This window comes from Oryzias latipes, chromosome 5, assembly GCF_053564925.1.
Source record: "Oryzias latipes strain Hd-rR chromosome 5, Olatipes_Hd-rR_3.1".
Lineage (NCBI taxonomy): Eukaryota > Metazoa > Chordata > Actinopteri > Beloniformes > Adrianichthyidae > Oryzias > Oryzias latipes.
The window spans coordinates 28,922,567-28,948,467 of record NC_136241.1 but is presented as its reverse complement, the minus strand read 5'-3'; the positions used below and the strand labels follow the sequence as shown (position 1 = coordinate 28,948,467).

Sequence of the window (25,901 nt, the reverse complement as noted above, 5' to 3'; positions counted from 1 at the left end):
AAAACCGTCCCCAGAACTCTGGCAGAAAATGACTGAGCAGAGTCTTATTTTAGAGTAACACCTGCATAGTTTATTTTATCCTATTGCATTTCTTACAACATCGGAACTTTTGTTACAGAGTGAAAATATTTTTAATTAACAAATGAAATAACATATTTAACAATAAAAGTCATTGCTCTGTGCTAATGTTTCACTTCACGCTTTTTCCAGAGTTAAAATCCATCATTTTAAACAAACCAGCAAAGTAACTTGGAAAAAGCTATAAATGATTCCCTGGGTAAAGCTTTTAAAGCCACAACAGAACGAATGGTTTTTTGGCGCGAGGAACACTGTAAGCTGGGCCTCGAGTTACCTACATGTGCCGAGTGGAGCCAATCAACTACAGCCACCTGCAAAACCAAGCTTCAATGAAGGGGCCCTGCAATTCTAATATGATTCTGTTTTCCACATGTGAAGAAATGGAGTCAGCACAGAGGATGAGGGTAGTGTGAGAGGGAGGCTGGTGGCTCCCAGCAGCCCTGTGATACACCACCATCCAGCACATCTGAATCATGATCAGGTTTCACAACTGGTTCTTATTTCTGATTCTTCTATTTTTGGACATGTTATATAAATTTTCGTAAATTTTCCTAAAGCAGAAGACCAACGCACGTCAGAACCGTTTAACCATGTGACCGATCCAAGCAGCTTTGCTCCTCTTCTTTTCAAAATCAGGGCGTAAATTAGTGAGAAAACCTTTTTTTTTTCCGGCGAATTCCACATCTGCGTCGACAGCCTCCATGCGAAGGTACGGATATCAAGAAGGTGAGGTTTTACAACCACGGCGCGGTCACGGAGCGCCCACAGGGCCGTCACCGCTTCTAGGTGTCCAAGCTCCCCGCAACCGTCTGCTCCGTCCCATTCCTGGAGCACAGAGTTCACAGGCTGGAGCTCAATCCTCCAGCAGGTCCCTGTCCAAATCCTCAAAGGGCTCATCGATGTAGCGGACTATAGCGCACAGAGAAGTCCTGTCCAAGCCCAGAAGAACTGACACCGTCTCCTTCCAGTAGCTGAAGGGGATGCAGGAGCTCTGGGGGGAGAAAGCAGGGGTTTCACAACAGCACCAGTATTATCTGTCAGTATTAGACAGAACAAATATAAACTGTTCTAAAATGGAACATAGAACATAGATGTGTTGCACTACGTGAGGCAAAGCGAGGTCACACCAGACACAGACTGGTTTTCTGAGTCTAAATCACAGATTTAGGCACATTTGGAGAAACGGTTATTTTATGTATGCAGAAAACATCTCAGATTTTTCAGTTCATCTCCTGACAAAAGAACAAAGACATAAGTATTGCGTCTATATTTTTGTTCAGTGTAGATTAGGAAAACTGTTTTTCAGCTTAAACCTGTTTATAGTCTAATCTTCTTCCTCTTTCGGCTTTTCCCATCGGGGGTCGCCACAGCGAACAAGTCGCATGGTAAACTTGGCAATGTTTTACGCCGGATGCCCTTCCTGGCGCAACCTTCTCAAAGCAACCGGGCTCGGGACCGGCACAGAGGTAGAGAATGGAACAGGGAACAGCCCGGATTCGAACCCTGGTTTCACGGACGGAAGGCGCCGCAAACCAGCGCGAGCTAAACCGACTACCATAAACCGGCTCCCATAAACCTGTTTATAGTCTAATAATTGTGGAAAATGTACATAAAAACTGTCAAACTTCCTGATTAAAAAAATAAAATGACTGGAACATTTAACAGCCAACGGAAAGAATAAAAAGAAGAACTCAGACGGCAACACAAAATGTAAAATATATTTTTAGCAAATACTTGAAAAGCTTCTCGGCCTAAGCAAATTTAAACAGTGAATTGAATTTAAAGCAGCTGATTGGGAGGGTGGTTGAGAGGTCGCCTGGAGACAGGTGGAGTGTGGGTTTGACTCCACAGTTGGGTCAAACAAATGGGACTTAAAGCCCCCCAGCTGGACTGTCAACAATAAAAGTAGGATTGGGGGTTTTAAAATCAACAAACAGTCCCTGAGTACAGCAGTGACTGCAGCTTCCTGCTCCCCCTAGAGAGGGGGAGTTTTAATGTAGATTTGATCTCAAAGCTGTAGCTGTCACATTCTTACTGCAATGCTTAAAGCCTCTTAAAGTGTTAAAAATGTTCACCATTAAACAAAAATGCAGCTCGACTGCCTGTTTAGAGTGCTCAAAGTGCCGCTCAATGTGATCACCTGACACTGAAAAATACGACGCTCCTGCTTGCCGCTTTGCAAGTCCTAAACAAAAACGTTGACAGTGGAATGCAGAAATCCAGGTCGGCGACTCACGTTTTCCAGACAGGTGCTGTCTTTGTCCTTGTTGAGGTAGTGGTGCTGCCAGAAGCGCAGCAGGTTGTGAAAGTTGTTGAGCATACAGCCCGGGTACTTCTCAGCGTACTCCTTCTCCCGCAGAGCGTTGAGGTAGAAGGGGAGCTTTGCTTTTCTCCTGGCCAGCATTAAAATAACCAAACTGGTGTTTAAGCAGCTCACGTTTTCCTGCAGACAGATGAGAGGAAGTCAGACGAGCTGCTCGGTCACACTAACCTGCTGAGCTGTGGCTGCAATCATTTAAAACTTAATTAAAAAGTATTATAAGGCAGAAGTTATTTCACACAAAAGCATACATTTTAAACATAATATGTAGAATTTTATTTTTACTGTTTAAAATTTAGAAATTTACAACAGTCTCTGCTAAAACATGTTTGGAGAGAAATTTAAAATTATATTATATTGTAAAAATCTAGTAGTTTGTTTTACTTTTTTGGTGATTTTTAGTAGAATTCATAACTTAACACAAGGATAGCATGAAAACGTGATTTTTTTGTACTGCATTCTATTCTACATGCTAACAATGAGCACTTATTGGGATTTCTGTCCAAAAAATCTCCATGAATACAGAGGAGGATGGAGAAAAGTCCATGACACTGATTTTTTACTACATAAAATAAAGTCCAATTAAATAAAAGCTGTTATATTCAAGTTGAAGGGACTCAAGAGTCACTGCACTGGGATATTTTTAAAACTTGCCATAGATTTCCTGCTGGCATTTGAAGTTTGTGTGACACTTTTCCCAACACGACAACAACGAAGCACATTTCTTTGTAAAGACGTCACAAAAACGAAAGGGAAACTAGACCTGCGTGAGCGTCTGTACGTTGATGATGTTGATGAGTCTGAAGAGGAAGGACAGTCTGTTCTCAACCCGGGCCATATACGACAGCAGCGAGCACTCTGAAAGTACTTCCACCACTGAATGAGGAAGAACGACCCGTCAGACCTCGCTTACACAAAACCCAAACTGAAAGGTTGTTTCGATAAATTTACCTTTGACGTCTTCAGTCTGACTCTCAAAGCGGTCCAACGACAGAACGATGCAGCGCACCAGCATGTTGGAGTCCACCAGAGAGCTGTTGATTTGAGTCAGGAAAGCCTGGAACTAATAAAGGAAGTAAAGGTTACTACTATTTACAACACCTTTCTGAATGAGAAACAAGAAAACACAAGCCCACAAAATACTTTGTGACATAAACAAGAAAAAAAAAACTTTTTGCAGAGTAAAACACACCAAACAGTTCTAAGCTGCAGCACAGATTTAGCAGATGTCTTCATAATGTAATCAGGAAACATAATATTGTATGATGAAAATGAACGTAATACCTAAAAAAACGTATATTATGATTTTAAAATAAAAGCAATGGTTCCCTTAAGACTGAACTGTTTCTAACAAAACGGAGTACTTTCTCATTTGGAACAATAAAGCAGTGACCACAGACCAGATTCATGCTAGACCATCACAAACTGCTGTCTAGGAGGCTGAAGTTGGTGTCTTGATTTTTTTCTGGTTTCACTTAACTTTGAGGAAAATTTTGATCTTTATCCTCTATCAAATTTGAATCTTTTTTACAACAGATTAAAATGCGATAAAGATTTTCTCTTAAACCGACCCTTTACTGTAGAAAGTGTAAACAAAAAAAGGGACACCAACGTCAGCCTCATCCGACTTTTAAGCTGTGGGGCAAAAAACAAAAACAAAAATAACAAAAGCAGCACAAAAACTTGTATTTTCTAAATATGAAAATAGACTCAAATCCTCCCAGTTTACAACTTTATTAGCAAAATTCTTGAAACATTAGAGTCTATGGCTGCACATTATGCAGAGAGGACCCGGTGTGTTTAAAAACTGTCTTAAGTCTATATTTTGGGTAGAACTCCTGGTTTTGTCGGTTAAAGTGTCGGGGCTTTCAACTTAGCTTTTCGGAAGGTAGTTAACATATTTAAGACGTGATCGAGCTGAACGACTTGACATGCTTCATAAGTGATTTACCAACACGTGGAGGACAGAATCTGGCAGTTTAACAAAATAAAACATCCCTCAGAACTAGAGAGCAATGAAAATTAAAATAATCTAAGAAATGCCTTTTTACCGGTCAGTGACTGGGGGTGCTGGTGATTGGATTCAAGGTTGTAAGTAACACAGTAAAAAATACATTTTTTAAAATTACTTTCCAGCAATTTTAACAAAGTAAAAAAAGTCAGTTTTTTAATTTTGAGAAGGAGTTGATTGATACCTTTTCTGGAGTGTTGACATATTTGTTGAATCTTTTGAAGGCGTCGATGTTGAACTTCATGAGCTCTCCCAGCAGGTCAAAGTAGCTCTGAAGGACATCTCGAGAGGTGCAACCGCTGTCTATGATGCAGAACAGGATGTGCTGCCGATAGGATGCAGGCAGACAGTAAGAAGCTGCTCATTCAAAGAGACACTGAGCCCATCGATGCATGTCTTTAATTAAAAAACGGGTTGTTTTACCTCCAACAGCCCTCTCTTCAGGAGAAACATTTGATCTGCATAAGAAGTGGCTCCTCTGAGAAAACTTTCCACAGCCCTCGCTTGCCAGAATCTACACGAAGAGACAAAATACAAAGCGTGAGGCTGGAATGCATGGGTGCTTTCTTGTTACAAACGAAAAAAAGCTAAATGAGGCGGTTCCCACCTGAAGGATGAGTCAGGAGGCTCCCTCTTCATGACAGCAAGGAGCCGTGTGAGGAGGCCCTTTTTGCCGTCACAAACCAAGCTCCTGTCGGTGTTGACCAGAGCCTCCACCTCTGGAATGTTGGCCTTCATGGATATGGCACTCAGTTCATTAAGCTCTTGGCTGTTCAGGAGGAGATACTTATTCCTAGAAGAAAAATAATGTTGGATTAAAACAAAAAGCAAACCGAGCAGAAACATACATAAGAGGGGAAAAAATAAGAGAAAGGGATTGTTACTCGTGGTGATCACTGAAACTTTGAAGAAGTCGCAAGAACTGGATTTTGAAGGATATTTCCTGCATGATAAAAACAAACAGTGTTAGTCATCCCTGTGATCTGCAAGACTCTTCCAAGGTGCAATAAGAGCAAATTTGCTCCATGGAAGGAAAAAAAATTCTACTAGTAGAAAAGTTCGTACTGGACTACAGTCACAGTTCTCATTCTGGCCATGCACAACGTGGTTTGAAGATGTGTATTTCCTCCAGATGAGCTTGTCAAACAGGTTGTTGAGTCCTGGGATGAGCCGAAACTCAGCCAGCATCTTATGAACCTGTGAAGACGCAGAACATCAGTGGGAAACGTAACTCAACTTTGCTTAGATTTGATCATTTTAAACCCTGCGTGATAAAGAAACGTACCTGGTTCCTTTGCCGGCCCATAAGAAGAACGCAGAGCACATACAGAACTTCTACTTTATACATAATTTCATGAACAATCTTCATGGATTGAGGCAGTCTGTGTCTCAGGGGGCTGGTGGCCAAAGAACTTTCATCTGATGACTCTAAAAGAAGTCAAACAAGGAAGGCCACGGTGAATCTCCAGACTTAAATAAAGATGGAGGCTCCATTACGAGTGGCTGCTGCTTCACCTGTACTGCTTTGTTCAGTCTCCTCAGTAGCCATCTGCATGAGGGCATCCAGCACCAGAGCATTGTCCAGCCACGTGTACCAGTCCTCCAGCTCCTGCAGGAAGTTCAGCCCCGTGGCTTCCGACACCTTTCTAGTTGCCAGCTTGCAGAGACGCTCAATAAACCCGGGGATGCTTAAGAGAGTCACTGTGGGGAAAATAATTCTATCTTGTAAAAACCTTTACAAAGTTTTCTTTACAAACACCCATGTGACCATAGCACTTCTTAAATGCCCTACCCTGGTTGATCTCTGCACGTGAAGGGCTGGCGGTCTTCTTTTGGTGTGCATTCTTGGCCAAAAGAGTGTGCTTGTCATCATTTCCAGCATCTGGCTCAGAGATGGTCACAGACAGGATGCGGCAGAAGTTGGCTAGCTGTTGCTGGTCGAAGCTTTGGACCAAACCCGACAGATTAGGAATGCCTTCCAAGGGAATCATCTCCTTCAAATGCAAACAGATACACTTGTCACCAAACTGGGAATTCCATTACAATCATTAAACAGCCACATTAAAAACAGCTAAATTCCCCAATAACCGCGGAAAACAAAATCTTCATTAGGTTACACGAGGTTTAAATGATCAAAATGTTTAGCAGAAAATGCAAAATATCAGAAAATGACAACAGGAACACAATTTGCTTTCTCTCTGAAGAACTCTTCATGGACTGAACGGCAAAAATAAGAAATTTCCTTCACTTGTCATAACTACAGATTGTTTCATCCATACTTAAAGCAATGAGGTAATGTGTTGAGCAGAATGTAAAGATAAAAAGGATGTTTGTGGCTGAAAAGCAAATAACTGTAAAAGGTTTGGTTCTAAAACTGTCAGGCCCTTTGAGGTTGGAGAGACAGAGGATGTGGGATTACTCCCAGGTGTTCCCACCTTTAGGCCAAAATCACCAGAGAATGACAAATTCAACAACTTTGTTACCATAGTAATTTGTATTTTGTACAGCTACCTCAATGTTAAAACAAGTGTTAGCTGAAATTACAATATAAGCACATAAGAATTATTTACACTTAAATATAAGAACATATGATTGCTTGTAATTGAATCTTAGATTTCTGAGTATAAAAGGAGATCGCTGTGCCTAATGTGTATTAAATGTAAACAGCAGACACACTACACCTTCAGGCACCAATGTGGCAGATGTACTTATGGCTACATTTAGTCCTGTCAATTGATTTGATCTTTTTACCTTTAAAACACTCAAGGTTACTGAAACACGAGGAAGATATTAGTTTATGGAAGTGTGCTGCACAGTGCTGGACTTCATCAGTGAGGCATCAAAGCAGCAGATGCACTAACTGCACTAACTCCACTGTATATGAATGTGACTTGAAATAAAAATTAAGATTCATATTAATCTATTGCATCTAAAAAGTGGAATATGATCAAGTTTTGCTATTTGCTATTAGAAGCGCGAGTCTGAGGAAAACTGGGTCATGGATTTAGTGAAGTTACACATTTGAAGATCATTTATGTTTATACATTTTTTAATTGCACCTCTAAGAAAAATGAGCAAGAACGTTGTCAAGCAAGAATGGCTTAAAGAGTAAAGTGACTAAATCCCTAACAGTTTAAAGGGCAATGGTCTACATATATATATATATTTTTTAATAATTCAAAAATAAAACACACACTGACCTTTTTGACTCCTAGAATATCTTCAATTAAGGTAGCAGTCTGCAGAAAGGTCTTTTTGTTTGTCATCAAGGTGAAGAGGAACAGAACAAAGTCATCCCTCGCTGCCAGGTTCTTGGTCACGCCCTCGATCTACAAATTAAGAGTAAACATTTTTCTCAATCACTACATCTGTCAACTTTGCACACTAATTTTGGCACTCTTCATTACAGTTTATATTTGCACACTTGTATATACTGTTTGTTGATATTGTATTACGATGTTTCTTCCTTGCTATTCTTGCACTGATGGCGATGCTTCAACCTCATTGTACAACGGACAATGACAATAAAGCAAATCTAATGTAATCTAATCTTGAACATATAATTTCCATTAAGGTTTTATATTTGCTGCTGCAGATAAAACAAAAACATCCAATGAACATTGATTATGTAACACATTTTACAGTTGGGATGTCTCGATCTGATCACGTGATTGGAAATCAGGCCGGAGGATATAATTAATATATATAGTTAATGTAGGATATTTATCTTATTTTTTCATTATTGTGATCAGCGCTAAATAGTTTGAGCAGGAAACACAAAAACAGTTCAGTTCATAAAGTTAGCAAAATATTCACAGATGCAGATTTCTAGGCCCAATAACTTTCAATAAACATTTACAACTTGTTTTGTCCTAATGCAAACGAGGACCATCAAAACCATTTAAAGTAAAAAAAAATGTTTTTAATGAGAATTAAACAGACAGCTGCAAAGGGAGATATATGATGAAAAATGTTCAATAGCTCTGGAAATACATAAGTCAAACATTCTCTAATGACTAATGATCACATTTTTCTAGTTGATAGCTGCACTATTTTTGCTTAATTGTTCACAGAGGTGCTCTGTCTCAGTGTTGCGTAATAAAAGAAGGTTAATACAATTTTAAAAAAGGGGGAAAACTGGATCTATTTATTATGTTTGTTCATTTTTTATGGTATTAAAGTATCAGATTGGGAGTCTGTTTCAGCAGATACTCAAAATCAAATGACTGAATCAGATCGGGGCCAAAAATACCCGAGCGGGACATCCCTAAAAAAAAGCGAGTACTTACACATATACCGCAGTTGTATAGAACACTTAGACAGTCTTTAACCAAGTCCTCATTCACTGTTGAGGTACAAGCACAGATGTGTCAGCGTCAAGGTAGATTTGGATAAAAATTACATAATTTCCTAAGAGCAAACAAAGAAAAGGTGACAATTCTTCTTACTTTTGGGGGTTTTCTTCTGCATCGATAGTGTGGGTCTCATCAAGATCTCCACAAGCAGCTTAAAGGAAACAAGGTTTGTGGTTATTAGAAATTTGTACAGGCGTTCCGTATAAAACGGGCACACCAGACATCCTGAATGTCTCCAGCATCAACAACAACAAACCACTGAACTGAAAAACCACAAAACTTACATCAACTCCACCAAAAAGGTCAAAAGTGTACATGTTGGGGAAGGTGGATTCCTGAGCAGTTTTTCTGTCCTCTGTAACACAGGTCATCGCTTCAAAGGAGAGCCTTGATGACAATATCTAAAAAAAAAAAAAAAAAATAGATGACTATTAGCCAGTTACTAGGAGTGCAACGATATGCTAAAATCTCAATGTGGTTCGATTCAGAGTTTCTTAGGGCTCGGTTCGATATGTTTCAGTTCGGTACGGCTGTTTAACAAATCTGCCTGACATGAACTACTATTTTATTAACTATTATTTTATTGTTATTTACTGTGTGTGTTTTGCTGTCGGACACCTGAATTTCTCCCTTGGGATATTAATAAAGTTTTTATCCATCTATTTTCTGTATTTTTTCGGTACAAAAAAGGCAGAAAAAAATTACTTGCAAAATGCATTTATTGGTTTTACATAACAATAAATAAAATTGACCTATGATGGTGATCTGCTTACTAAAATAATTAAAACTATTATCTGCCAGGAACCAAAACCTTTGGAAAATCAACACTGGCCTGAAAAATTAACTTGCACATTTATTTTCTGGTAGACCTGATTGTTCCATGCTGATCCTGTGGACATGCGCACTGTCACCTCCGTCACCTAACAGCCGTTGAACCTGAACTGCAATGACGTTTCTGACCGTGGAAGGCGGATCTTCCTTCGGAGTTCACTTCCCCGTTCGGACCCTCCATAACTGAGCAACACAAACTGAGCATGTGTTCACACACACACACACACACACACTTGTACTCTGCGCTAACTCTTTTATCTGTAAAAGCAAAAACAACCTGAGTGCAGAAACCATTGAAAGTCCCGGCGGAATACCGCGAATAACATTCCGCCTCGGCGCAAAGTTAATACATTTGGGGAGAAAAAAATAAACAAACCGAAAAGGTACAAGAGTGAACTGAACCGAAAGTGCCGTACCGAAAGGGTTCGGTCCAACTACGTGTACCGTTACACCCATACCATTTACATTTCTAGATACAAAAAGAAGTGATCAAAAAACAGGAAAGTGCACAGCTCCAGAGGGAAAACAGACACAATCATAAGCATTGTTAACATATGCAGTTTAATGTGTATAAAATTGTAATTTATGAGTCATTCAAATGTTGTGTGTGCTGCTGTTTTTTGGGACATGGTTCAAAATGTCCAGATTAGTGCCATGTGCTTGCCTTGAGAAAGCTGTGGGCTTGTAGAAGGTCACTGTTGGGATGGCTGCTATCATAGAGCTTTTGGAGGAGAACAGGGATGCCATACCACTTGTTGTGTTTATCCGACTCCTGGAGCAGACCGGCTGGAAGCTGCAACACAAAGTTAAGCATTTTTTAAACACTACAGCACAGATATTTTAATAGCATCTGTTTAACTCTTTCTTAAAGACCTGTAAAGCTTTTTTTTTAAATTATGATCAACTTTCGCCCATTTTCACTTCAGTTTTAATAGACCAAATTGTGTTTTAACATGTTACAACCTTCAAAAGCAGTCAATATGTAAAATTGCTACATTTTTCTCAACACGTTTGAGGCGCTACGTCTTGATTTCAAACATGAAATCCAAACTGGTTAATTGACACTGCCCCTTCCAAACAATTTATCACAATTACTTGCAATCAAATGTAAAAAAGGGTCTAGTGTTGTAATAAAAAGGACAGTATTGTTCCAAAGCTGTACAGTGGAGAGTGATGACAAGAAGATAAAAGAAAAGAAAAAGAAAATAGTTACAGATGCACAAAAAAGCAAAAGGGGCATTTTGTATATCTGTATATCTAACAAAATGATCAAACATATTTAAATATGTTTGATATATAGAGCACAAGTGTTTGGGTGTTTCAAAAGTAATTAAGTCAATTAATTTAATTTCTTAGCACATAAATGGTTTAATTTACTTTACTGTGAAACCAGAGTTTAGTTATTTACAAATTTTATTTAACATGACAAATTTTCAGAAACATACATTACTTTTTGTGATACAATAAAAGAACTGACCAGGACAGAAATTTCCTTGGGCTCAGATCCTTGTGCAACAAATCCTGCTGAATTTCTGGACAGACTCTTTTGTAATCTTTTTATTGCAAAAACATTGAAGCACTTTTGCCATTTTCATCATTTTTTGCAATTTTATCAATACTATTTATAGTGTATTTCTTGTTGTGTAAATTGAGTGTAAAACTTCAAAGAGTCTTGTCAAACATTAGAGGACAACCTATAACTAACTGAATAAATAACCTAAGTCATATCCCTTCCTTTGTGCAGTTTAAAGGCACTAGCTACAAGGACAACTGTTTATACAGTCATCTTTTCCTAGGTTTTATCACAACATTCAGGCAAAAGTTAGCAATGGCAAAATGTGGATGTACACAATTGTCTAACTACATCATCAGGGCAGACACACAAGTGCCTTTAAAAGAGAGAAAACTGTGATAAGAACAATAGATAAAGAAACTGGGTATTTAAAATGTGAAGTAGAGACAGAAAAGGCCAAATTCAAAATCTCAACTGTCGACATCAAATCTGCAGTTTGTTTCTCTGCAGTAAATTTCCATTTTCATCTTTTAAATGTAGTGTAGACTGTTTCTTTAGTGGAAATAAAGGTTAAATTAATCCCAAACGGCTACAGCGCCAAATTTACTTGTGGAAACGATAGGTTATGCGGTGAGTGTCTGTTGTTACGTAATCACCTCTGAGCCGTTCAACTGGCTTACAAGACAGCTAGCTAGCAGCAGTTAGCCCGTTTGCTAGCATGAGCATACCCTAATCATCTTCGTTTATGGTCATTACAGAGACGATTCAAGTAATTTAACGACTATTAATTGCTAGATGACGTCCGATAAAAATATAAACACTGACCTGGGGTAGCTGTACTTTGTACTGAGTCTCATATTTATTGATGCTAAGCTAAAAGCTAACAACAAAAGACCGATTAATGAGCGGAGCTATCGGTTTACACCTGCTGAATCCAAAACGCCTTTTAACTGAAATGCTAAAAATGTATTCTGTAATTCGTGGCAACACGTTTTGTTTTATTTGTCGAACGATGTGTGCCCGACTTTAAGCCACCAAGCAGACGATCAATCTCCAGGTTGGACTCCCAAACGACGTCTTGTCTTCGTTTCTGTTCTTCTGCCTGGGCTTGATTCCAAACGCAAGCCCCTGGTTTACATGGATGTTCTTGAACATTTACTTAGCCGTGTTGTTATACTAACCTGAGTCCCTCGACTGAAACCCCTGCCAGTAACTTTACTGGTCGAAAACTTTGTGACGATATTACTGCTGCATTTTCTCAGTTTTCCTCTTAAGCAAGGCGCGTCGAGCCCCACAGGCGTCGCCATCATTTCTTCTTCCTGGACTCAACTGTTTAGGCAGGAAGTGGAAGCCAGTGATAAAGTGCTGGAGGTGATAAAGCGCCCTCTGCTGGCAGATACATATACCGCACACTCTGTTGTTTAGTAACATCACTACTACAACTACTACCACAAATAATAATAAGAAGAAGAATAATGATGATGATAATAATAATAATAATGTTTTTGTTTTAATTTTTGGGTTTCCACTCTATGCAAAATAGTGCAGCATTTTTTTAGTGCAGCATTATTTTTTAGAGAAGTTAGTAATCTTTTCTGATGTCAACTATAAAACACTATTTTGAACCTGACCTGTAATACATATAGTTATTTCTGAAATACCGTCATGTTTTTAAATTGAAGTTTTGAACGAAAATTTGATGAATATGTAAAAATAATGTGAATAATAGTTCAAGCATAGCAGGGAAGGGATTCTATAGGTTTGCTTCCTTCTACTCCTTGGTAAGCAAACTGTTTTTGACAAACTTAACACTTAATGTATTTAATGGATTATGTATTGTATGTATAAGTACAAATACAGTACAGACCAAAAGTTTGGACACACCTTCTCATTCAAATGAATGGGAAGATGTGTCCAAACTTTTGGTCTATTAATGACTATGAGTAATGGCATTATTTACATGTGAATGTATGTGTAGGATAGATTTGGTATATGTATATCCTCTTTTGCTTTTATTTTTTATTTTCCAATTAAATAGTGACTAATTATCTAAAGTTTTATATGTTTAAGTGCAGATGTACATCTCTTTTAAAATTTTTTTCCTTGGATTGCTTAAAATAAATCAATTCTGAAACTGAATTTTTACAACTGAGGAAAACAAAATAGAGATGACAGACGAAAAAGGTTACCCTCTAATTTAGTTGGGTTAACTCCCTACCATAACAAAACTACACATCATTTTCTCATTGTTTTTTATTCATAACATTTAAGTGCAATGTGACATATTAATTATAGTCGGTGAGAAGTTTAACTATTTTTTTTCAATTTAATGATATTTTGGTCATTTTCCCCCATACAAATATGAATCGAATAAATATTTTATTAAAAGAAAACATATTACAGTTTCTGATTTATTAGTTTCTGACATGGTGGCATTATTTCCTTTACCTGGCACTTTTTATTGGATTCCAACAACATAACTACAGTAAAAGTCATATCACAGATATATTGATGACTTAAAATATTTGTAACATTGTTTCCACAATAATTTATAAGTTAAAAGAAACAATCAAAACTGAAAAAAAAATATATATATATTTTCCATCATCAGCTCAAATCTCCTTGCATGTTCAGAAAAACTGTCAGCAGTTTTCAGATCTCAGAGCTGTGTAGTGTCTCAGTTCCCCTTGCTGCTTCCAAACAGTCCTCCAAAGCCACGTGGCCATGCACAGGACCTCTTCCTCTGGCTTGCTTGTGCTACTGTGGCAGACACAGCACAGTACTTCATGCTGTATGTTTGATGTTGTTAACTCAGGGAGACCAAAGGCCTTTCCTCAAGTGTCCCAGCTATGTTCATCGCCCTCTGTCATTTGCAGGTAAGAGGTGATGGCCTCCCTCAGTCCTTCACTCACCAGAGAATGGCCCGAGTCGGTTCTCTTCCTTCTGAGAATCACTGACCTGAAGAGATCAACAAAAAAGGGATGTGCAATAAGAGTGAGTACAAAAAACAAAATGACATTTTAACACACAAAAAAACAACAAATATCTTTGGATTTTAGGTTTTTGCAAAAGTGGTTGCATAGTACAACCAGTCTGAGCATTCTCCTGCTTCCTCTCGCCCAGTGAAACTATCATGTAACCCTTGTGCTATCTTAGATGACCCCACCCTTACATTGACATGTTCTCCCTACCATGACAAAGGTGGATAAAGGTGGAAAGATTTCATGTAATCCATGGACACCAGTGAGGTTCACAAATCATTGAAGAAAAAAGGTTCAGTGCACTGTCTAGTGGGTCTAGATGACCCAATTCCCAATGTTAAAGTGCCTAGGCTAGCACAAGGTTTAATCTGCTGGCAATTTTGTTCTTGCACTCCTCTCACCAGTTAACTCATTGAATCACTTAAACCTGCAGATTGCTTCCTAATGCTTAGAGAACAAAACTTTAAAAACCAGTGACAGGATTGAGTGTCTCTCTTTGCACTACAATCATTAGATTCAAATCCAAAGCAACCATTTCTCACCTGCTTATGTCCTTCCAGTTAATAGTAGGCCTTCTGATAATGTTGGGAACAGGCCTGGGAGTGTCTAACCCCTGGATGAAGCAAGGCGCTGTCAGCTGGCAGCACAGGCCGTTTGCAGACTCTGCAAGAGGAGCCCCAGTTTTCAGTCAGTTTTATACGTTTTGTTGTCTTAAGGCACCCAGAAGAGAGTCCCCGCTTCAGTTCTGACCTGAATAGTGTTCCACGAGGCAGTGTAGGGAGGGGAAGGTGAGTCCTGGAGAAATATAGTACCAGTTGTTTTGGAGGCGGTAGATGCGGTAGTGCTTCACAGGATTCAATCGTGAGGAGTTGGTTCTCATCAAGATGGATAGTGAGTGGCTGTCTGAAGACAGAAATATCCCACAGATGCAGCGGTTAAGATATTTTTGTTTTGACTTGGCTGATCTTTTGGTGTCTCACATGAACCAAATGTCATCAATTTCTACAACTAGTTATCCTGTTTTTCAATAAAAACTTTTTGTAGGACACATTTTTGTTTCTCCACATATTTAATCAATGTTTCCAGAAAGTTTATGGTTTAAAAAGTAGCCTGGAGGAGAAATAGAATTTAGAAATCACAAATGTCTTGTGTGCTTCCTTATTCTATAATCTTCACTTCTAACAATGAACAAACAATGATCAGAACAAATCAGTAATAATCAGACTATTTTTTTCCAACAGGAATGATTTCTTGAGGATAAATTTGCTTCTGGTTTATAAAAGCAGAACAAAAATTAACCTGAGCAAACCTAAAATGGTATGAAAGCACAGACAGGCTCAGCATTCTGCCCCCTTACAATTAAAATAAATTAAAACTTTCACTAAAAAACAGTTCCTTTACACAAAAGGTTACAACAAAGCTCTTACCTCTGTTTGTTTCCGATTCTCGAATCAAAAAGGATCCGTTCTGGTTATTGGGTTTCTGCAGCAGCTCCTCTGCCTTGTACCTGCTGATGCCTGTGAACAGCCACCTGCAACAAAGGACATCACACCTTCAGACTGGGACACCAAATTCTGTCCTGACGTCTGGAAAAACCCATTAGAAGAAGATCTGAGCTTGTTGAGTAGGACTGAGGTGGAGGAGGCAGAGGCTGAATGTGTCACTGGAGAACAAGCATTTGTCTCCACTGAGGAACAGTTCACCTACACGGACAGTATGCCTCATTTATTTTTTTGTGCTCACAACAACAGCATACAGCTCCTCACCTGTGCATCACTTTGGCTGTATAGTTGGTGGGGATGTAGCTATCACGGCCAGTGGTTGAGGATCTCACCGTCATGAAATCTCCATCTCTGTTTTTGTTCCAAAAGAGAAACAAATTTAACGTAGGGTTCTTTTTTTAACTGTGGCAAAACTGAAACCTTACAAGCTGTTCCACTTACTCTGATACGATGAGGAGTCTCTCACCAGCAAACATGGTGGGTTCGGTGTCTTCGAACGTTGGGTAGTCGTGGAGCGATACAATCACATTTTCCTGGAGGACTACAGAGCCACAAAGAGAAGCGGTGAACATTTGATCTGGGGAATCTGTATATTTAAGTTTGCATGTCTGTGTTCTGAGCTGAATCTACCTGGTGAGTCTGATTCAGGTGCATTTTCTAAAACCTCTAAATTTGAGCAACATCTGGTTAAGCAGGAGCCCATTTTTCAGCAATCTGAGACGTCTGCCAAGACCTAAAGAGAAAAAAAACCAACATTAAAATAAACTAACTGGTTGTTGCCTGCTAACTTTGTCACACACAGGGGATGTACATGCGTCATAACAAGGCAACCAAAAGCAAAATACTCAAGGTGTCAAACCACAACAAAAGGTGCTGATATCCTGCGTTCAAGTTCCATGCAGAGCATGGCAGGAATAAGGTCCACATCTCAAAAGGGGAGATTTTATTCTGTTCATGCAATCGTTTTTTTTTTTTTTGCAAAGTTCAATCTGTGCAGCATATTTATACAAGTTAAAGGACATATAACTAAAATCTTGGAGGCAGAAGTTGAGTCAAATGGCGAGCAAAATAAACAAAAAGGTCGCTCACCTTTTGAAGTTCTGCTTGGAGAAGTAATAGTCCTCAGAAATGCAGAGCCACAAACAAATTCCAGGTCTTCTTGTTCATAAATCCGTGTCTGTAGTCACCATAAAGATGCAAACGTGTCCTGCATGTCGGAACTCAGGCCTGCTGAACAGATTGCTCCCCTCTCTGCTCACTTCACATGAAGACTGCTGTGTTTTTGCTGCTGGCGGCAATGAAGGCTGACTGAAGAGCAGAGGTTTCTCGCCTCACATAAATGCATGTCGCGAAGCCGCAGCTTCCTGTGACGCGAAACAGTTTCAACATCCTGGACTGATCTGCAGACAGTTCAGCTGATACTATATCAATTGTTTACAGAATGAAGTGTCAGCGTACGTAAGCACCCTTAATGTTCTTGCCATTCAGAATGATCCTGTTGCACCACTGTGGGGTGGATGTCATAGAAGGTCAAAGGTGAAAATCTGCATTTGAACATCACACCTAGATATCAAATATGCACATCTTCCTTTCCACTCTGATGCTCTCATTAGCTATAGGGAAACTAGAAGTCAAACTTTTGCAGAATCGTGATGCTCCCCTTGCCTCATTCAGAGGTTCACTGATTAAACTGTGTTTTTTTAAGCATGAAGCATCTAACGTATGAAAACCTAACTTAGGCTGCACAATTTGAAATGTCAGAAAAAGATGAAGCGTGATGTTTGTGAGAAAGAGCGGCGTGGAAACGAGAGAAGATCAAATCAGTGCTGAATAAGCAGATGGAAAGTTTGCTATCAAGAATTTGTTTGAGCTGCCAAGTCAATCACATCAGATTGTTTCACGTGTCATGCAGCTCCCAAGATACGTTTTGTGCATTTCAGTCAGACAACTCTTGCAGAAGAACATTTATTTCACGACATCTTTAGGTTTTCACAACATCTTTAGGATGACATTCACAATTTGATTCACAACTTCGTTTTGGCATAAGGCTCCGTTCAATTCCTTGAGACAATTATTTTTCCATACACTTTCGGGTAACAACCCCCGTAACGGAGCCCACAGGTGGAAGCCGGGGAGGAGGGAGGGGCAAAGAATGAGCGCTGAAGGTAAGAGAGAATGAACAATTGTACACCTGACTTAAATAGGACGCTAAGCAGGTGGGTTAATTAACAGACCCGCCCTAGGGGAGTAACCTGCAATTCTGCCGAGTGTCTGCCCGAAATGCGACGAGTCGCTTATTTAAAACAATTCAATGGCTTCATTAGCACTCATTGATATAAACTGGACTAAAAGTGGTGATCTGAGAAGTTTCATGTGGTTGGATTATGTTGCACAGAACCTCCTCACATGCAGAAGACAGGCTGAGGTACCAGACATCCCAGAAGTCTGTGCTGCACCTCTTTGAAGGTACCTAGTTTTCGTATAAGCACTTTATTCTTGTTCCAGTTCGTTCCTTTTCAAGTTTCCTTTTTTAGTTACAATACAGCTGATCTTTGTCTTTTGATGGAGGGCTAAATATAGCCAGCTCATCTGCGACAACAGCAGTTATCACTCAGCTTCGGAAATAAGAGCAAGTGTGGTTGGAAACAACTTCAACCACAGTCTCCTCACTTTTCCACCAACTAGAAGCAGCAGCGGCAGCCTTAACAGATCTACGGTGTGCGTTCTCTCTTAGTTTTATTTATAGAAACACCACAAAGATGTTTACACATACTCAGCTCTGGAAACCTCTAGAAAAAGTACTGACACATGAAGCAGGCGCGTACTTTATTTGCAGCTTTATTCAGAATATAAATACACGGAATCAGCACAGTGAGAAGCACCACTTGAAGGGGGCTTTTCTTCTTCTCACGTACAGTTTCAGCCAAACACAAACATCAGCGCGGTGCAGAAGGACAACGAGAAAGATTTTAAAACCAAATTGTAAAAGAAGACCAAAAAAATGAATGTTTAAAAGTAGCTCTACAAAAGTTTTCGACGTGGTCAGACAGGATCAGTGCTACAGTTTGCAGTGCTACTTTGTGAAATGTCTTGTTTCGTTAGAACCAAGGCAGTGCAGAGGTGCTGCAGGTCCACTCCTGAAGCCACAGTAGGGTCAAAGATCCCTCTTTGCACACCAGGACTACCAGAAAAAGACTGGGGTTTTAACATAAAATGATGGGATGAATGGCGGTCAGTGAAACACACATGTCAAGAGTAAAAAAAGTTCTTAAAACACATCATTTCAACGGTGTTAGGAGGGCTACGACAAAGACAAAAGTGGAAAAAATAAATAAATAAGAGGTTAGATGTCTCAGTTAAATGGTGTTTCCCATTTGAATACACAACACATTAGAATATAGTTATGTCTGACAGTACATTTAATATTATATGCATCTGTTAATATATTAGATCCTTCTGTCACATAGATGCCCTGGCGTTAAGTTGCATCGGAACAAGATTAGAGAGAAGAGGGGGCATATATGTTACTATGAGGGAGTGCAGGGGCGGGGTGGGGGGTTTAACACGAGACCTCCATGGTCTGAGTCCCAGACTGGCGGTCCAGGGCCCCGGCGGAGTTGCTCTCCAGCAAGCTGTTGAGGTTGTTACGACTGCGGCTGGTGTCCATGGAGGTGATGCTGGAAGAGGAGGTTGTGCGCGAGCGAGCCAGGCGGGTCATTCCTGCTGACGGCACTGAGGAAAACAACAACAACAAAAGCTAGCATTACTATTCCACTCACACGGGGCTCAGACTCAGCGTGGGAAATACAGACAAAAACTAAATCCACAAACAAAACAAAACAAAAAAACAAGTGCTTACCATGCAAACACTTCTCAATAAAAGTTTGAGAAATGTGTGCCTCCTCCAGAAATAAATATAAATACAAGGATCCAACTGAGGAACACAACATTTGCAACAGCAGCAGGTCATGCAGCAAAATAGGACACTGACATAAGCAGCATGCTAAAAGGGAGACTAACCTCCTACAGAGAGATGAATGTATGCAAAAGGGCTCTCAGAGTGCTCCACACTTACTGCACCCTCCACCACCAGCTGCTGTTGGGAACAGCGCTTTCTAGAGAATTCTGCATGCATCGACATTCATCCACTGTGGAGCATCACAAAGTTGTTTTTTTGTCTTTTAAGCTCAAAGCCTCCCAGGTTTGGCGGCCGCTTCAAAATCTGGTACCTGATTCGTTGCTCAGGTGACTGAGATGAACGTACGGGACTGCAGGCATTGATTCAAGATGGAAAGACAGGAGAAAGGCAGATAGGTTGAAAAAGGTGTGTTGCTTTACCACACATATAGAAGGGAGGTTTTGGCAAAGCTTGGTTGTGAAGCTGAGGACAAACACGCTCCCCGCCAATAAAAGAAGTTAGAAAATATCACAGCATATGTGTAAAACTATCATGGCGATCAGCCACTGGATTTCACTCTGCAATAAGGTGCTAATGGAAATCAGCTTTAAGAAACATGCTGAGGTGTTAAGTTTTTATTTCCACACTTCCTCTGCATGAAAGCACTCTCTTTTAATCTGCTCTAATCCTGCAGTGGCATTTGCTCGACGGGGGCCAGACTGGCCTTTAAAGCAACACTTTGCTCCACCCGAGGGTCCTTCCCTCAGTGTGGGCTTTGGGAACAACAAAGAATAAAAGAGAAACGAAATCCAACAACAGCAGATGTCAGCTGTGTGACTCAGGCAAGCAAATCCACGTTCCTCCATGGATCATAGTCAGAGGAGCTGGAATGTGCTTGTTTTTCTCAAGCTGACTGTAAAAGCTGGAGGCCTGTTTAACTGGGCACCGTTGGATCTTTGCAGAACGACGTTGCGTCATTAAACAGTTCTGTGCAGAAAAGAGAACGCACACCATGGACACAAAAGAGGGTAATTTTTGACGCCCACTCAAAACTGAACAGGAAGCAGAACGCTCTTCAGCACATCAAATCCATTTTTTTCTCATGCTACAGGCACTTACACCTCACCTACTGAGGGTTGCGAGTACCGCACACTGCAAAGAGAGGAACGGTGTTAGCGTTGTTTGCGTCTCACAGACTGCCTCTCTGCCACCAGGCTGACACAAAACAGAAAACGCCTGATTTCACGCGTCGCTGGCCACAGGCCAGACCCTCGGCGGAGGGGTGTCCAGCAGCCAAAGCCGTCCTCGTTCAAGAGCCTTTTCTCATTGCACTCACGTCAACAGGAAATTCAGTCCTGGACCACAAAAACGTCACCTCCAAGAGAAAAACACACTGATACTGGCTGCCGTTTACTAGTATGAACCGGTTTCAGGTTTAGCCTCAAAGACCAAAAGGGTGAGTTGTTTACTTACTGTAGCCCATGCCCTGAACAAAGTATTTGAATGCCTCAGCAAGCTTCCCAGGCTGCAAACAGATAAAACATTACCGTTAAAATAAATTTTGGACCAAAAAAAGAGTCTTGATGTTTGTAAAAATTTAAATACAAACCTGCACAACTTGAGGCAGGCCTCCACAATCAGCCATCTGAGGGAATATTATAAGAATCAATAAAAACAGGATTTTCAATAGTCAAAGTAAGATTTTTTTTTTGTTTTAAACCACAAAAAAAAACCTCGCCTTCAGCAGTGTAGTCTTGGTGGGATTCAACCTGGAATTGCACTCCACCTAATAAATTAAAAAAGGAGGGAAATTTAAAATATAGAAGTGGGCGGCAATAAAAAAGTAATAATCCACTAACTCACCACAGCCTCCACAGCAGGTGATGTGTCACCTACAACCAGCAGGGCAGGGCACCTGGAGCAAATGAGGACATTTTAATTTCCACACAGACCTCCACATGCAGGAGCAGGTTTCCCCTTTAACACCTACGTTAATGTGTTGACTGTGTCCTCATTCAAACCGACGACGGGTCTCTCAATGCCCAGATCTTGGCGGCTGGTGACAGTTTAGGATGTTAGGGACAGAAGGTGAGTTAAAGTATCATTAAAAAAAAAACTCAACTGTTTGTGAACTTTGGGTTCTGTTTACAGCAAGTCCCTAAACTGTTTGGGTGGTGTCAATAAAATGCATCTTACTATTGGTAGGAGCCACAGAAGAGAGCCAGGTTGTCCTGGTTGATGTCTTGGGCGATGTGAAGGCGATAGGTCTGAATCAGTTCCTGGTTCTCCGTCAGCTCATCCTGGAGAAAACGGAGGACTTCAGTTGATCCGAAATAAATGTTCAAATTTCATGTCCCAAAAGTTAAAGTATACAGATGGCACTTTTTCTAAAATATGGAAGTGAAGTTACTTTTTCAGTTTTGATCTAATGTTTTAATGATCTGTTAAAGTTTGAATGGTTCTAGTCCTATCCACAAAATCTGTGTCAAAATGTTATAAACCCACCAGTCTGTCTAAAAAAAACAATCAAGAAATAATTAGAGAATGTCTGTAACGAAATTAAAATGAGGACAAAGTGTCAAGGGAAATTAAGAAGAGCTCTCAAAGCTCCAATTTCTGTCTGATGACAGCCTGCTCTATTCTGCTGGATGAGGACTCACAGTGCTGAAGTGGTGAGCCATGACGATATCCACCAGGTTACTGGTCCATCCAGACAACTGCAGAAAGCAAAGTTATGGTCATCATATTCGTTTGTGGGCTATATGGGGTTCACTTAGTTGACAGACATTAATACACAGACTACAAAGACAACAACTGTAAGAAACTCTTTAAAAACGACCCAAACAAAGACCGATGAGGCGGTGCAGCTCAATCTGACTAACTCACTCTAGAACAAGAAGGGAAAATTAAATTAGCTGACGCATTAGATTAGCAGACCTGCTACTGAGCTGAAACTAAATAAAAAAAAAAAACTTTAATCATTTTGTTATTATCCAGTGATCATGAGTGGCTCGACTTTTTTAATATAGCACAATTCCCATTGAAGCATACAAAAACCCACAAATATTAATATTATTTACTTTTGTAATCTTTTTAGCCAGCACTAAAAGTTTAAACCGATTTAAACTCGCCTCCTACCTACTTCTTCCCTGAAGAAAATTTTAACCTTTTGGTTCCAAATCCCTGTTTTTACGTGTTTTGTATTCAAATGTAGCAGCTGGAAAACAACTGGCTGTTACATTTTCTGAGTTTCTGCGGTCAGAACAGCTCGTCTCTCATCTGTCCTTGAAGGTTCTGGTCCATCAGCACGAACACTGCTGCTGTTTCACTATAGTGGCCTCGAGGAAAGCACAATGAGGGCAGAGAAGCCGGCTGTTTGAGCTCATTCATCCTAGACGTTTCTACATGAACTGCATGGATGGATGTCAAAATACTTTTTTTGGAAAAACATTTGCATTAGGTCGCTTTTCTGTAAAGAAAGATCATTTTCATAGATGGAGACAGAAAAAGTAACATAGATTAAATTTGGAAAAAACTTGGTCCAGTAGCAGATTTGGAACCCCCAGGAGAAAAACATAAATTAAAAACAAGGAGACCACAGTGAAACATCAATGATTACATCATGTGCAGTTTTAAATTAGTCATTTTATTGTTTAGAGATGGGTATTTTTTATATTTGCAGCATAGAATTAACCTTTTCTAGTGTAGTAGAGACACCTCTATGCCAAAGCTTAAATTCTGACCTTTGAAGCAGCCCAGTCAATCCAGCCTTCAGCACACGGGTCAACGTCGATCAGAACCAGTCCTTCCACCAGGGCGGGGTTGTTCAACTGCGAAGGGTAAGAAGTTAAATGACACCAACAGCAAAGTCTATACTTTTCAAGTGCAATACCGTTTTTTAAAACTCTCATCAGTTCTGGTTTGGTGGATCACGACTTACCACAAGCACTCATTACATTTAAGATCAATTTTGCTGGATGTTTGAATAAGAATTAGTAATTGTGTAGGAGAAAACCAGACAGAAAACATATCATATATCATATATATCAAATATATCTGTTACTTGAATAACGATGTGGGAGACTGAACTTGGAGTCTTGCATTTTATGTCCAGCTTTAGAATTACCAAAAGCTAAACAGATGATTCAGTCATAAGATGAGGATTAGTTTGTTGATGCTGCAGCAGCAAAGGCTGCTTTCAGCTTCAATGCAGAACACAAGAGCCCACAAATGCCGTTTTTCATTTCTACGCCTGCCTTTATTAAACTCCGCTCTGTTATAAATCCTTGAATGATTTCTCGCTCTCCTGACACTTGTGTCTTTCTACTGGATTGTAATTTTTTGCAGCTACGCTTAACTGAATACAGAAAAAGGGCCAGAGTTTGTGTACAGGAGGGACATTAGGGAGGTGATTCATTAGCAGGTAAACAGGCTGCATAGCAGCAGACTGCAGAGGAACCAGATGCCCTGAGTAGGCTGTTTGGAAGGTTTCACCATTTAGAATAACAAGCATTACAATCTAAAAGCCATCAGTTATTGTGGGGGAGACAGAACAGCTTCAGTGAAAACAAACAAACCAATACATAATGTGGTGAGAGTGCTGTCACTGCAGTGCTGCGGAGGACTCACAGCGAAGCGCGTGAGGATGTACGATCCCGCCCCCACGCCGATACCGATCACGCTGTTGATCCTGTGGAAGAACCGGCGGTTAGCGTGGAAAAAGAGACGCACGGCTTTACATCGATTATCGTCCCAGCAGGAGCCCACTCACTTCAGCCTCGTCATTACGGAGGGCAGCATTTCGGAGAGCTCGTCCATGGTCGGGTAACGATAACTGGATAACATGAAGACACATGAGCCGTTTAACATGGATAAGAAAGCTCCAATACAGAAACATTTAATTTTTATAAATAAAAACTCTTGAGTAGGGATATAACGATTAATCAGCTTCATCAATTAATTTATATATCTAGAATCATCCAACCAGATCCAAGTTTTTAATGAAATTGACCTAAATAAATGGATTATTTGAGGCACGGTAGTTTTAGTTTACTATAACGTGAAAACTCTACATGTGACAGTGTGGTAGAATGTACTAATAATGTTGAGTTTTGTATTATTTTGATGTGAAAAAACAACAGTGGGCTGAACTTTGTGAAACTAAAATGCAAATGGATTTGACATTAATAATTGTTTACTTGTTTGCGTGTAAAAATATGTAATCTACACTTGATTATCTTGCATGAAATACAAGAAATCTGGAAAACTTCACCTGCTCTGTTCAGTACCCAGATATTTATCTCTGAGTCACGCTGGTTGAATTTTTGGCAAAAGATTTCATGGATCCATTTTAGGTCAGTGAACCGGATCAATCAAAATGAACCAACACCGAGTATGAATCTTGTCGGCAACCATTAATTAGGATATGAAGCGAATCATTACACCCCCATTAGTTATGCAAAAACACAGAGACACGAACCCGGTGGGGAAGGGGGGTGCGCCCTCCTGCTGGCCGGGCGCGTCTACGTGAACCACTGCAAAGTGCTGCGTGATCTCCTGCATGTCCTCGTAGTTGAAGAGAGTGTTGAAGCAGGATTTATCTGAAGACAGGACAGCAGGATGGACAAAGTGTGAAAGGCTGAGGAGGTTGAACCTGCTGAGCACCAAAGCAGGCCTGTTTGGCGCAGACGGGAAGCACTTGGCACAGCGATGAGCATTTTGAGCTGACTCACGATTGAGGCCAATGTCGTGATAGGTTAGGATGACGGGTCTGTTGCCTTTGGGAACACCTCTCATCGTCACATGAAGAACACCGTGAGGCGTCTCAATGTCGTGCTCCTGCACCCACGAAGGACAAAAACAAACAGGTTAGGGGGCAGAGACCCTTCTCCCCCTTGCTTTTAGAAAACATTTGCATTAAGCAGCCTGCTACAACGCTTGACACATGTTTGGTTGTATCCATAAGTATGTGCGTGTAAGTTGTATTGTGTATGTGTTAACTTGTTTGTACAGGTATGTCTAACAACAATCGAGTGTGTCTGTGCAAAGGCCCCACCCTTTGGACTAACATGTACTCATAAACCTCCAGCATTTTGTTGCTTTGTGGTTTTAATAACCCCCCCCAACTTCTTTAATTATCCTCCAACTTCATCAACCCCCCCCTTTTTTACCACCCCCCTTCTTTTGTACCCTTAGCCCCCGTCTCTAACATCCCTCTCTCTTCTTTTATCTTTTTTTCCGTCCGGTCTAGCAACCAAAATGTATACAAATATAATTAATATAAAACAAAGTTTAGCCTCAAACACGAAAGGGATTTATTCAAATATACACCTCGTGTGTCCGAAGATTTATAATCCATTATTGTAACAGTAAAATTTGTCCAGGCTTTTAGCTCTGATATGTTTGCTCAGCT

The 25,901-nt window shown here is 40.1% G+C and overlaps 3 protein-coding genes across 10 annotated transcripts in view; all 3 read right to left on the bottom strand.

The window, feature by feature from the left end:
* Positions 1-44: 44 nt before the first annotated feature.
* On the bottom strand, positions 45-12,502 carry trpc4apa (transient receptor potential cation channel, subfamily C, member 4 associated protein a). 2 transcript variants are annotated; one of them, XM_078947580.1, is made up of 19 exons: positions 12,290-12,483; positions 10,260-10,388; positions 9,634-9,778; positions 9,049-9,165; positions 8,858-8,915; positions 8,699-8,754; positions 7,610-7,738; positions 6,202-6,403; positions 5,925-6,110; positions 5,695-5,837; positions 5,475-5,606; positions 5,294-5,352; positions 5,017-5,202; positions 4,833-4,923; positions 4,594-4,734; positions 3,350-3,461; positions 3,162-3,274; positions 2,315-2,521; positions 45-1,069 (listed from the first exon to the last, which is right to left on the bottom strand). In XM_078947580.1, exons 3-19 carry the CDS (start codon positions 9,661-9,663, stop codon positions 932-934), a joined length of 2,100 nt encoding a protein of 699 aa, XP_078803706.1. In that variant the 5' UTR covers positions 9,664-9,778; positions 10,260-10,388; positions 12,290-12,483; the 3' UTR covers positions 45-931. The 2 variants fall into 2 exon arrangements, with proteins under 2 accessions (XP_078803706.1, XP_004069134.1); XM_004069086.5 differs by lacking the exon at positions 9,634-9,778 and having other exon boundaries at positions 12,290-12,502.
* Positions 12,503-13,470: 968 nt separating this feature from the next.
* On the bottom strand, positions 13,471-16,844 carry sla2a (Src like adaptor 2a). The gene is made up of 8 exons (XM_004069085.5): positions 16,681-16,844; positions 16,222-16,324; positions 16,033-16,132; positions 15,856-15,942; positions 15,517-15,620; positions 14,840-14,992; positions 14,632-14,752; positions 13,471-14,066 (listed from the first exon to the last, which is right to left on the bottom strand). Exons 2-8 carry the CDS (start codon positions 16,292-16,294, stop codon positions 13,943-13,945), a joined length of 762 nt encoding a protein of 253 aa, XP_004069133.1. The 5' UTR covers positions 16,295-16,324; positions 16,681-16,844; the 3' UTR covers positions 13,471-13,942.
* A 1,556-nt stretch (positions 16,845-18,400) lies between these two features.
* Positions 18,401-25,901, bottom strand: part of ndrg3a (ndrg family member 3a) — a 31,729-nt gene continuing 24,228 nt past the window's right edge. For 3 of the 7 annotated variants that reach the window (XM_011475392.4, XM_078947576.1, XM_011475396.4), the window contains 14 exons: positions 25,222-25,327; positions 24,969-25,089; positions 24,261-24,323; positions 24,119-24,179; positions 23,233-23,319; positions 22,150-22,206; positions 21,686-21,789; positions 21,480-21,545; positions 21,353-21,404; positions 21,228-21,275; positions 21,099-21,134; positions 20,963-21,014; positions 19,821-19,859; positions 18,401-19,323 (listed from right to left, as the gene is read on the bottom strand). In XM_011475392.4, the coding sequence (XP_011473694.1) occupies positions 19,151-19,323; positions 19,821-19,859; positions 20,963-21,014; positions 21,099-21,134; positions 21,228-21,275; positions 21,353-21,404; positions 21,480-21,545; positions 21,686-21,789; positions 22,150-22,206; positions 23,233-23,319; positions 24,119-24,179; positions 24,261-24,323; positions 24,969-25,089; positions 25,222-25,327 (1,065 nt within the window). In that variant the 3' untranslated portion in view covers positions 18,401-19,150. Of the gene's footprint in view, positions 19,324-19,820; positions 19,860-20,615; positions 20,642-20,962; positions 21,015-21,098; positions 21,135-21,227; positions 21,276-21,352; positions 21,405-21,479; positions 21,546-21,685; positions 21,790-22,149; positions 22,207-23,232; positions 23,320-24,118; positions 24,180-24,260; positions 24,324-24,968; positions 25,090-25,221; positions 25,328-25,901 lie in introns of all 7 variants that reach the window. The other 4 variants (XM_011475395.4, XM_078947577.1, XM_078947578.1 and 1 more) reach the window with 2 other exon arrangements.

Bases quoted from the DNA above. Each gene is read 5' to 3' on its own strand.
- trpc4apa (XM_004069086.5), bottom strand. From the start codon at position 12,418: ATGATGGCGACGCCTGTGGGGCTCGACGCGCCTTGCTTAAGAGGAAAA. The intron at 6,404-7,609 runs GTCAGTGTGTGT...TTGCATTTGAAG, and splicing joins ATATTCTAGGAGTCAAAAAG to GAGATGATTCCCTTGGAAGG. The intron at 6,111-6,201 runs GTAGGGCATTTA...TTTTCCCCACAG, and splicing joins ACGTGCAGAGATCAACCAGG to TGACTCTCTTAAGCATCCCC.
- sla2a (XM_004069085.5), bottom strand. From the start codon at position 16,294: ATGGGCTCCTGCTTAACCAGATGTTGCTCAAATTTAGAGGTTTTAGAA. The intron at 16,133-16,221 runs GTAGATTCAGCT...GTGGCTCTGTAG, and splicing joins ACCTGAATCAGACTCACCAG to TCCTCCAGGAAAATGTGATT. The intron at 15,943-16,032 runs GTAAGTGGAACA...GAACAAAAACAG, and splicing joins AGACTCCTCATCGTATCAGA to AGATGGAGATTTCATGACGG.